The sequence below is a fragment of the Hesperophylax consimilis genome, chromosome 10 (genome assembly GCF_061612785.1).
Source record: "Hesperophylax consimilis isolate HC1 chromosome 10, BYU_Hcon_1.0, whole genome shotgun sequence".
Classification (NCBI taxonomy): Eukaryota; Metazoa; Arthropoda; class Insecta; order Trichoptera; family Limnephilidae; genus Hesperophylax; species Hesperophylax consimilis.
The window spans coordinates 27,666,762-27,680,147 of NC_142845.1; the positions used below are offsets into that span (position 1 = coordinate 27,666,762).

At 36.1% G+C, this 13,386-nt stretch overlaps 1 protein-coding gene across 1 annotated transcript in view; it reads right to left on the reverse strand.

The window, feature by feature from the left end:
• hfw (leucine-rich repeat domain-containing protein hfw) overlaps positions 1 to 13,386 on the reverse strand; it is a 31,369-nt gene that overhangs the window by 15,387 nt on the left and 2,596 nt on the right. Inside the window, exon 2 of the mRNA XM_089636799.1 lies at positions 433 to 721. Coding sequence (XP_089492925.1) covers positions 433 to 721 — 289 coding nt within the window. The remainder of the gene's footprint in view (positions 1 to 432; positions 722 to 13,386) is intronic.

Sequence of the window (13,386 nt, forward strand, 5' to 3'; positions counted from 1 at the left end):
ATGAGTGATGAAATAAGCGTCATCAAGCGTCGCCACAAGTCCGATACCGCGCTACTGGAACGAGATGGAGTTGGCCACTTACCCAGTGGCAAGGTATGATAGAAAAATATTTTTCCTGATCCAAAGAGATCCGAGATCTTACCGATAGAATAAAGAATAACACAAAACTGTGTTCACGAAATTCAAATGGGATGGAGACCTACAATGTCAGGCGAGTGTAAGTGAGACAGAGTGCTGGGCTAAATGAAATTTGTTTCCATTCAAATTTGTATGGAAAGCACTTCTAGTGTTATTCTTTATTCTATGACCTACCACTTATGGAACAATAATGTTTTTTTAAAGTTACATTATTTTACCATTCAACTATCTTGGTGTTGCCATTTAACATCATTTAAACGATCGCAGAATGTAATTTGTTATGATAGTACTTACTCTCAGCAGCCAGTCCTTCCTTCAGCCTGAAGCTGTTCACGTCGCAGCACAGAACCGACGACTGGTCGATCCTCGTGCAGCCAAGGGGGCCATCGGGGCACAGCTCGCGGGGGGCGCTCCAGCAGTGGTGCGCGGGGGGCGGTGAGGCGGGGGGCGCCGGAGGGGCTGGGGGCGGAGGCGGCGGGGGCACCGGCGCGGGCAATGGGGGCTCCTCCTTGACCAGGAGATCCTCAGCTATACGGCCGTGGCAAGGACCGGTCAGCAGGAGGAAGAGAAGGATTCGAAACATCTGGAAGTGAAAAAAATAACTTCAATGTTCCAAATTTTAAATAATTAACTCAATTTTTTTATGGTTCTTTATTCAGCATGCAATTATTTGTTACAGGTACATTATTGAATGAGCATAGCGAAAATCTGTTTTAACCCTTTCAGACCTGAATTAAAACTGACAGTGGTATAACATATTTTTATCGTTGATAACAATTACAGCTATTTGAAAATTTTTGGTGTTTTCTTTTTCTTAATAGTTTAGAAGTTATTGCTACTCTCATTTAAAATAACATTAGGTCTCAGAGGGCTGTTTAACATAAAATGACAAATCATACACTGTATACCAAAAATATACCAATTACAAAAAATTACATAAAATATCATTGAAAAAACATGCATTTAAAAAAAATCGGGAATGAAAAAGAAAATTCAGTCGAGAAAACACAAAAAAAACATTTTAAAATATAAACATGACTACCGCTTGAACTAGTAGCTAAAAACCGTCATATTTACCAGCATATAACGGTTTAGTAAATCTATAAATAAAAGAAATTAAAAATAAAATAATAAAAATAAAAATAAATTGGAAGACGTTACATGAAAACCGCCATGTTTTATTCGCCCTAGATAGTGAGAAAAAAATCTGTTATTTAATTCTGTATTCTCATTCTGTATTGTAAAAATTTACGCACAGAACTTGGCACTAGCCACATGCACGTATTGCCCTATTGTGGCGGTCGACCCTTTGATGTGTGAAAAAGGTGTAAATAAATAGTATAAAAAATATTTCAAATAAATTACGAAATATTTTTTGCGTAATATCGCCTTGAGGAAATAAAGACCATTGGCGTGCAGTTCATAACCACAGAGGATGAAAAGCAGCGCCTAGCCTAAGAAAAACTAACGAGAAAACAAGAAATTTCATTTATAAATGGTTTTTATATGACAAATTTGCGCATAAGATAATAAAATGGCTCTTCAAAAAATATTGAATCCACAATTATTCGATGACCGGATAATTCATCAAAATGACAATTCTACACACCTTTAAAAAATGTTATAAAGTTATGAAAAGTGATGAAACAAAAACTAGTTTAAATATCGTACATATGTAATTATTTAACCCAGTTTTTGTTTCATCACTTTTAATGACTTTATACGACCTTTTGGTGTGTTGAATTGTCATTTTGAGGAGTTATCATGGAACCCAATTATTCATAACCGAACTTGAAAAACGCACCAAGTCATAGATCAAATTTTTCCAACCTACTGTAAAGCATAACGTAAAGATTATGGAAAACGTATATTACAACAGAATTTGTTTGTGAGGAATTACGTCCCCATACAGGCAAATAAAGAAGCAAATAGCATTTATTGGGTTGCCGCGCCTTTACTAGTGAAAGGCAACCAGTGGCGTATTAACCGCCTAGGAGGGTTAGGCAGCACCCATAAAGCCTCGAAAGAGGTACAGAAATGAGAAATAATACCGAAGTCAATACAACAATAGGGGAAAATCATACGAAACAACGCCAAGATAAAAAACAGAATTTCTCAGAAAAAAAACAATAAAGGAAAAGCGATATCACTTTAGGCTGTGTTGATTGCGCCATTTTGAAATTTGACCAGTCTCGTTGATCTCTGTCCGTTTCAGCTTGTGTACAGTTGTCAACCATAACGGTAATATTTGTATGCGTTTGTCAGATAAATACGATTTATTCAAAAGCTGAGAAAAGCCGAGAACCGACGTTTAATGAAACCGTTTAAATTTCTAAAAGACGCTGATAGTCGATTTGAAGGTCATCAATTAATGTAACGGGTTTGAAACAACCCAACATAAGATTTTTTTCTTTCTCACAAAGAGAGCCACTAAAAACGAATGTATTATTTACTACGGCGATATTTTTTAATTCAGTGGTTGTCATTGGTTAGAAAAAGACTCCCCGTTGCTTTTTTATCCTGTCTGAATACGGCTGTATTACCGGGAGGATTGTGGGGGTGGGATATCTTTGTCCCCCCCCTATGCCACCCCTCAGAAGTGAGACGCGGGGTGGAAAAAACCCCACCCTTAATAAGTCTGCTAGATAAAGTTAACAAGAAAATCATGTTTGTTTTTCATTGGTGCTAATGAGACTATCCTGACACGAATTAAGGCAAGTCTGTTTTTGGCAGAGGCGTAGCAAAAAACTAACCAGCCCCAGACGTAATTAATTAAAAAAATATGTATACATATTTTATTTACTCCGTGGTCCTTACAGCTAGACCTATAAGTCATAAATTCAGATCCTGGCGATGACAAATAAAAAAATAGGAATCAGCAAAATTAAAATGCGGTTGTACCTAATTTCAGAGCGCAACTAAGAACGGGTTGTTTTAGAGAATTTGAACGATTCATCAAGTTAATTTTCAAGTTCTGTAAAGGCTGTATTAAGTTCTGTTGTTATCATTATTGGCCAGCTGATTCACATAACTGGAATATAACAGAATTGCAATAGAAATTTTACAAAACTTGAATATTTGCTTTGAAATTAAATGAACCCGTCCTTAGATACCTACTATCAGTATCACCCTTTTAAGCGACCACCATTAAGAATCGAAGTGTTCACATGCATGGTAAAAAAAAATTATATTTCCCGTACACCATCAGATCTAAATATACAGGTACTTAATAATAATAATAATAATAACTAGCAGTTAAAAACCCGCTTCGTCCAGTGTAGGTGATACTAACAACAGTTACATTTAATAGTTAGATATTAGGTCATTCACAGAGAGAGGTGATTATATATTGTAAAAATACGGAACGGGAAGGAGTTAATGAATAATAAAATGTTCAATTTAGGCATAATAAGAACGACAGTTGTTCTGGTAAAACTTTACCTTTCCCGAATAATTGCCTAAATGGGTAAAGGTAAATTAACATACGTAAATATTCGGAATCGCTGGACAGGGCGAATACGAAATATTTTTAATTGAAACCTTCTGATTTACCTTAATTACTATAAAAGGAATCTAAAAACACATAGTGCCTACTCAAAAAGCATAAATTATTTATTTGGCTATTATTATCATTATTATTTTATCTAACCTAACCTATAGTAACCTAACCTATAATAATCCAACCTAACCTAACCTATAATAATCCAACGTAACCTAACCTATAATAATCCAACGTAACCTAACCTTACATATATCCTAACCTAACCTATAATAACCCAACCTAATATAATCTAACCCAACCTAACAACATATAATAACCAAACCTAATCTATAATAACCCAACCTAACCTAACCTATAATAATCCAACCTAACCTGACCCATATCCTAACCTAACCTATAATAATACAACCTAACCTAACCTATATCCTAACCTAACATATAAGAATCCAACCAGACCTAACCTAACCTCACCTATAATAATCCAACCTAACCTAACCGTACCTATATCCTAACTTAACCTATAATAATCCAACCTAACCTAACCTAACCTATAATAAACCTAACCTATCCTATCCTATCCTATCCTATCCTATCCTATCCTATCCTATCCTATCCTATCCTATCCTATCCTATCCTATCCTATCCTATCCTATCCTATCCTATCCTATCATATCCTATCCTATCCTATCCTATCCTAACCTAACCGATCCTATAATAATCCAACCTAACCTAACCGTACCTATATCCTAACTTAACCTATAATAATCCAACCTAACCTATAATAAACCTAACCTAACCGAACCGAACCGAACCGAACCGAACCGAACCGAACCTATCCTATCCTATCCTATCCTATCCTATCCTATCCTATCCTATCCTATCCTATCCTATCCTATCCTATCCTATCCTATCCTATCCTATCCTATCCTATCCTAACCTAACCTATCCTATAATAATCCAACCTAACCTATATCCTAACCTATAATATCCCAAACTAACCTAACCTAACGTAACCTGACCTATCCTAACCTATAATAATCCAACTTAATCTAACCTAACCTATACTAACCCAACCTAACCTAACCTAACCCAACCTAACTTATCCTAAACTAACCTATCCTAACCTATAATAACCCAACCTAACCTATAATAACCTTTTTTTAAATATTTAGCTTAATTTTATTTTTCGAGCACGGCTAAAATAGTACCTACCTAGTATTTGCATAGAGTAAATGGTAAAAATTCTAGCCACTCATATCAGGAATACCAACAAAAGAAAATGCCATCAATGAAAATTATTCCGGCTGCCATACCATACAACGAAAGCGAATTTTCATTTTACGTAATTAAAAATTTCCCAAATGCATTCAGATTCCTTTTATATTAATTAAGGTAATTCAGGAGGTTTTATTTAAAAATATTTCGTATTATCCGTGTCCAGCGATTCCAAATAATGACCTTAATATATATTATATAAATATATATACCTGGCAAAATGATTGTTTTACTATACATATAAGTACATGTCAGATTAGAGATATGTTGGCTAATTTTACAATCAACGAAGCGTTTCTATCTTCCGACTGTGTTTCATGTTATTTTATTGGGTTGGCAGTGCCTATACTTTCTACAAACACACGCGTATTATGCGTGAACTTCATACAAAACGGTGCGAAATTATTATTTACGTAAATAATATTAATATTTTTCAAAATCGTAAATGCAAAGAGTTGTTGTCTATTGTCATTAAGTTGAATCAAATGTTTGTTTTATTTGTAAATGCGTATTAAAATGGTAGTTTTATGTAAATAATTACCGTTGTTTGAGTAAATGAAATTGTACGTATTTGTATATTGCTCTTACGCGCTCTGTCGGCCAATAGGGAAACTACGGGTAAACTTCGGTTTATGGGCGAAATTCCTAAAAAATAAAACTAGTTATTTTTATACTAACTTTGGGCCGGGGAATCCGAATCTGGAAGAATTAGGTTGCGGCAAGCAATATTAACTGAATTACACGACTTTAAAATTTCGACGCACAAACAATTTAACTGGCCATTTTGAACGCTTTCTGACAATAAAACTAGTTTAAAGACAACTAGTTTTTAGACAATAAATCCAGATTCGGATTCCCCGGCCCAAAGTTAGTATAAAAATAACTAGTTTTATTTTTTAGGAATTTCGCCCATAAACCGATTTTTTTCCGAAACTACTCCAGCGGCCGGTAAAGGGGGGATTGACATTTTCAAGCAACCTTAGAATGTTTGATTCTTGACAAACGTCAAATAATGGTCAAATATATAAAACGTAATTGTGAATAATTTTTACTGTAATGTAATTAATCCAATGTATTTAACATATTTTCTTCGATATGATCCAAAAATTATATTAGCAGAAACGATGTTTTTGAAATCTCGTATTAAATGAGGCGATCCTATGTTAGTATGAAATCGGGTCTTCATTTTCAAGTTAGCGGAATTTACCCGAAACACGCGATTTGAATTCGACCAATCAGAGGGCCTAGACCGTCCAGACGCTAGCGTAATAATATTATAGATAACATAGCATTTATATAGCGCAGTTTAGTGTCATTTCACTTCAAGTGCGCTTAACTATGACAAATTTAAAAGTGGTAATTCAATATTAGTGGTTCTTAAAATTATTCCTACCGTATGCCTTACCCAATACAGATCTAATATTATAACACTAAATACACTGTTTACACAAAGTGATGACAAAACATAGAATAACAATAACAGCAGGACAAGAATATTAAAACAAAAACATAATATAAAACAGGAGGCAGTTTGTGCTCTGAAATGAGAATTTTCTGAGCAGACATTTTAAAAAGGTAGAATGAGGAGTCAACCGAAACCAAACAATTACCGGAAGTTTTAGAATATGGCTTATTATAAAATATTGAAAAGAAGTTTTAGAAGATTTATGAATGGTAAGATTTTTTAAATATTTTTTTTTTAAAGCCCGTTTAAATTCAACCAAATTTTGGAGATTAGTAAGAGCTGAGGGAAGTCTATTCCAGATGAGCGGACCTGTTACACTAAAAGAACGATCATAGTAAACGGCTCGATTTGACTTAGAAAGTTCGGTTAGACGATTACTAACATCTAGATCTGCTGACCTTAGAGTCCTGTCTATTGCTTAAGTTTTGTCGGACACATAGTTCCGATTATAGGCTGGCGCCATTCCTTGCAATGCTTTGAAGGTCATCAAGCAGATCTTAAACTCTATTCTTTCAGGGCATCGAAGTCAGTGAAAGCAATACTTAGATTCACCAAAAATCATTCTCGCTGCAGCATTAAAAACTGACTAAATTCTATTGATTTGTTTTTGAGGTAGGCCGGCATATGGACTATTGCACTAGTCCATACGTGAGACGACGAACGAATTTATGAGTGACTTTGCTCCATCAGAGGGAAGGCATCTCCTGATTAATTTTATCTGCCTTAGATGGGAGAAACCAGAACTCACAGCTTTTGAAATTTGCGATTCAAGAGAAAGACTATTGTCCATAGTGAAACCCAGAAATTTTATTTCTGCAGAAGGGATTATATCTGTATCCTGAATACGGATTGGACTGAAGTCAAGGAGAGCTTGCCTTCCAGGGGAAGCTATCCACATAAATTCTGTCTTTGTCGGATTTAGTTTAAGTTTTTTGACAGACATCCAACTTGAGTCTGTGTTAATGAGGCTACCTCGTTTTTAAAGACGTCTTTTCGTCCGTAGAACAAAACTTGAAAATCAAACGATCATCTGCGTAGCCTTGTGATTCAAAGCCAGCTGAGTGAATTAGTTGTTCAAGACGATTCGTATAGAGAATGGGGCCTAGGACAGAACCCTGGGGAACTCCAAATTCGATGGAAGTTTCAGGTGATGTACATTTATTAAAAGTTACTGAGGCTACTCGTCCAGACAGGTACGATGTCACCCATTGGAGTGGATCACCTAGAACGCCAAATTCGGTTTCAAGCACATTTAGTAAAATACTATGATATACTGTGTCAAATGCCGCACTCAAGTAAAGAACAGATATCAAACCCAACTTACCTGCTTCCATCCCGATGATCAAGTCAGAAACAACCCGCAAAAGAACAGTTTCCGTTGAATGAAATCGTCGATAAGCGGATTGATTTTTGGCAAACAGACCAGCGGAGTTCAAGTACCCCACTAAATGTTTGGCAACGATTTTCTCAAGCAGTTTTAATAGGAATGGTAGGTTGGATATTGGCCTGTAATTATCTGTATTATCAGTACTAAGATTTTGTTTTTTAGTATGGAATTATAATTGATTTGTTAAGTGTTCCCGGTACAAGTGAATTTACTAGACTTCTGGATAATTGCAGTAATTAGAGGTGCTATATCCGGGAGACATTTTTTTAAGAGCCAGGTCGGTATGGGGTCTTGAGCGCATTGCTTGTTTGGGCAAGACTTCACAGCACGTATGACATCTTCTTCCGTTACTGCTGTAAGAGCGGACTTGTTGCTGCGACAGAAGGCTATCCTACCCCACCGATGGCCAGAATTTTTTCAACTTTACTCTTAAAATATGTAGCAAGACTATCCGCTTCAAGAGAAGAATCAATCTCTTAAGGGGGGGCTAGGGTTTTAAATTTTTTTTTTTTTGCATTTTTTTTTTTTTAAATAAATGCTTAATATGTTAAGAATATTGTGTTCAAATTTCAAGTTGATTGGAGCAAAATTGACGAAGTTACGAGTATTTTTATACCTGTCGGATTTTAATCCCTACCCGACCATACGTATAAGCCGAGCAGAGCAGGAAGCTGAGAGACAAACTAAAGAAGGCAGGATTCGTCGTAGACAGGAGCAAAAAGGTGCTTTAGACATCATGGATGATAGCAACATCCTTTATGGACCTGGCATTGATGATTCAGTGTGAGGTAAGCCGATAAAATTTGCTTATAAACGTTTAATACCAGATTTTTTAGTGTTCAAAACTTTATAGCGTTTTTCCCACAACTCACGTTTTCAAAGTCGGTGACCGTCATAACTTCAAAACTACTGCACTGATCCTTTTGAAATTTTGAAAACTATTTCTGTACATAATTTACGAGGTAACGCTGGAGAGTTTTTTTCAAATTTGTTAATAATTATTATTTTACAATAACAAATTAGCCGATTTTTTTCACTAAAAATAGCGTTTTTCCCTTCAAAGTGTTCCAAAAAAGTGAAAAATTAAAATTAAAACCCTCCCAGCGTTACCTGGGAAAAACTATTATCTAACGAATGAATTTTAATTTCTTGATTTCAGATGACCCAGCACCGAGTTATGAGGGGCACCGCCAGTCTACTTTTTTTTGAGACACGTCCGAATAATTGCTGCCATTGCCGTGTTTTTTAATATTTCTCCGTGAAAATTTTATACAGTATTCTTAAAATGTCATACTTTACTGTCCTATTAGATTTAATAAAGAAATTTTAAATGTGTTGTCACAAAAAATTCACAAAAAAATGCCTTTTTTCGTACGAATTAACCCTAGCCCCCCCTTAATCTTCCACTTGCCACCTTCGGAGGAGATAGGTCTCCGTTTACTACAGTGGTAATGTAATCATTATCTCACCACTGAAAAAAAATGTGACCACAAACGACACTGAGAATTTTTCGATGTTTAAAAAATTTTGAATTAAAAAATATTATATATTTTTTCATTGGGCGCTTTGAAAATTCTCACGGCAACTTTCCAGCGACGGCGACGAAAAGGCAACAGTGTTTCATGCGGGTATTATTACGGGTAGGGAGATTGTGATAATTATTACATTTTTCATTTGAGACAAACGTACATCGTTTGTCTCACTATTATTTAATGTGTAAAAAAGAAATGCAGCATTATTGTGATGCAGAACGTAATTTTATATGCTTTTTGTGGCGTTGCCGAAGGAATGTTTTGATAAAATGAATTTGGGGATGTTGTATGGGGGATTCTTTGAGGAAAGGAAGGAGAGGGTGTGAGGGGTGGCTACGACCACCGCAGAAACCTGAGCAAACCTTATTTTATGTTATAGGCTACGTCATCTTGGAGGATACTGTGTGGAGGGTTTTCAAGGAAAAGGAGGTATGAAGGGTGGGTAAGAATCGGGGGTCAATGTGTCAGGAGTGACGGACGTTTGAATTCATCCCTCCCACTGCGGTGCTAGACGATGGGTCGAGAGAGTCCAGAGACGTAAAAAGATCTCCCTCGACCAGACTCTCCAAATCCGGCTCACCACACAGTAGGTGGGCAGACCTGGCTCACCCCGTGAACCCGGGCACCCTTGCTAAGTCACCAAACGTAGCTAACCACTTGGGGTGACCTATGGCAGAGGTGTTGGTTATCAAATGAATGGTACCAAAGCGAGCTTCCCAAATTGAAAGGCAATTAGAAAATAAAGCAAAGTATGGTACTTACACAAAATTGAATATTGGCTCTAGTTCATATCTTTAGGTACTATAAATTAACACAATAAATATAAAGTGTTATATTCTATACTTGATGCCTCTCGGGAGATTGAAATCGTGCGACGCGTCGTGTCGTCCTGAATTAATTTCTGAATAGCAAAATGGTGCCACCGTATTTTATTGTGCATTGAACTTTGTCTTTTTTATTGCACCTTTATGCGCGTATCAAGCTGAATACATCCAGTGTAATACCAGTACAGTCACACCACACAGTTATATATAAATAGAGTCTACATTACTTGTAAAATCATTGAAAAATATTTTTCTAGTGCGGGATGTAGGAAGGGGGGGTGTGGAAACTGTCGATGTCGCCCGAATCCTTCAGACCGCGAACGACCTCAACGAACGAGGAACGGAAGCCGCGCACTGCTGAGCAAATGCTCCACGACTTTTAACAAGTCAATTTACACGACTACTGATTATGGTAAAACCCTACTTACAGATGAAAGGTTATAACATTGCTTTCCCTATATTTTCCAGTACGACTTGTACAATATCTCAGCGTGCATGTCGGCATTTTGAAGTGATCGCCGGAGACCTGTGCCCGGCGAGCTCTTGTAACCGACCGAGGCCCGAGATATCTCACATCGGACAATGATCCGATATGCGTGGCCTATACTTCGAAAGACAAAGCTGACTCTATCTATATACCTCACTGACAATAGTGGATTTGCATGGTCCTACGTTTTGTCTGTTTGATTTACTTCATAGGAGTTACGACCCGCCAAAAATTCATAAAATTGCCCAGTTTGAAAGCTATCAACAGACTTTCAGCATACAAATTTTACAATGCATGTAAAAAAAAAAGCAAAACGCACAGACATAGAATATTTTCTTCTAATACAGTTGGTGGAAAAAAACTCAGAAATCGGTCCAGTTTTGGAGGAGAATACAGGGGAATACAAAACCTCGATTTTGACGATTTTATTTAGGTATTATCAGCGTTAGGCGCAGTTGTCCCTTTCGCTCAGTATTCGGAGGGTAACAGCAATAGTGACAGCAACAGTTTTGTAATATACCTATTATTCAAATTTCTCTGCGCCCGCGTTTTTTTTTTCAAAAAGGCCACCATCTTGAAACGGAACGGAAACGGAACGTAATAACAAAGGAGTACTAACGTCAATTCTGAAGGTTCCGGTTAGAAATATTTTATAGTAAACTAAAAAAAACATATCTGAATACTCCACTGCCCAACATAAATATTCAACTAGAGCAATAAGCCAAAATATACCGGATACTTCCAGTTTAAATACATCTTTTGGACAGAGAAATGTTTAATTCTACGCTACGAAACTAAAATGCTCTACCAAATAGAACAAAAATAACGGAAATTAATATATTTAAAACAAAAGTAAAAACATGGCTGAGAGAATAAAGCGATAATCAACTTACAAAACATTATGAAAACGATGTAAAGACAACTTGAAACTAAATACAAAAGTTTATAAAACTATAGACCGCCTCAGAACAGGAAAGCCTAGTGAGGAATGAGAAAAAAAATGGTATACAAACTTTGCCATTGAAAATTGAAACTAATAAAAAAAAATTACAGACAGACGAAACGCAAAATGGTCGAGTTAAAAAATGACTTCAAGTCAATAATATTAGGTATATTTAGTTTAACAGGTCCAAATATTATATGTATTGCTTCTATTACAGTTTATTAAAATTATCCTAATCATATAAGTAGACGTGGGTAATGTAAGTAAATATTTGCTGTTATCTTTAGAGTTATTAGTCTTTGCTTTAACCATTTATAGTCCATGCGGCTGGTTTGAAGAACGAATTGGTGTGCAAGAATTATTTGTCTTCGTGGGAAAACATGGGTGAGAGCGAATATTTTCAATCTCAAATTCAATCGGTTGGGAGTAGTTGGGACTCTGGTGCGGATTTACATAAAAATGGGTGAATCTGAGAGTAAATAGTTACTTATATTTTTAAGACTTTGAGGATAAAAAATCGTACGTATAGTATTTATAAAATAAAGTCGCTATCCGCGTCTGTCTGTTTGTGCGCTTAGTTCTTCTAAACTACGCAACGAATTTTGATAGGGTTTTCATTATCATTTAGAGAATTTGTTCCAGAAGGTTTATGTATTTAATACATGCATATTATGTATATAGAAAGTATAAAAGTCAATGTTTTGTAATAAAATCGTAAAAACAACATTTTCGGGCGCTTACATTGCTAACGCTGGCTAAACCTTATTAGACACATCAAAATAATATACTACAGAATTATATATCTTAAAAAGGCCTACAAAAGAGTACGATATGGTATATGTCAGCTAGTAATATATAAAAATTCAGCCTGCCTATGTTTGTGCTCGCAAAACTCGAAAAGCAGTCGACCGATATCTCTGAAAATTTCAAAGATTGTTGTTATTAGTGCCGGGAGTGTTTATATGGTAGAAGTCGGGGACGCCTGATCTCTGCACCGTAATGATATAAGAGTCGAATTGAAGTCGATGTAACGTAGTTTTTTAACAGTAACATTGTGATATACAGTAGTGAATAGTGGAAAAATTCGGAGGCGACCGAGAAAGACATTAGCAATAGCGAGGCATTGCGGGAGATCCACTAGAACAGGGTTTTCCAATAAGAGGTCTTATTTTGATATTCAATCGTAAAAGATCAATGATTTCGTTGCTTGTGTGGCACGTAGCGCCGTCTTGTTGAAAGTAGACGTTGTCCAGATCAATACCATCCAATTCCGGCCATAAAAAATCATTAATCATCTCTCGATAGGGCAATCCATTCACCGTAACTGTTGCTCCAGCCTCATTTTCGAAAAAGTAAGGGCCGGACCATAAACCGCACCAAACAGTGACACGTTGAGGATAGAGGCTTTTCAATAATAGCTCTTGGGTTTTCCGAGCCCCAGATGCGACAATTTTGCTTGTTGACGAAGCCACCGAGGTGGAAATGGGCCTCATCACTCAAGATGATTTGCATTTGATTCACTCAAGTGAATTTTAATAATTTCAATGCGTTGTTGAAGCGTGTATCCTTCCATTTTTATTAATGGCGTAGTTTCTACTTGACAAATGTCAAAAAATGACAGCTTCAAAAGTAACATCTACCGAAATATACGGCTATTCAAAATAACACCTCTTATTGGAAAACCCTGTATTATATAATTTCAAAATTTCGATCCAAAAACGTATTTTTTACCATTTTTTTATTATTTTATATTTAAATTGCAGGTTAGGCAAGATAATTTTTAAAATAGTAACTATTTATTCACAAAAAATGTAGTTCTGTTAATGGCCCATA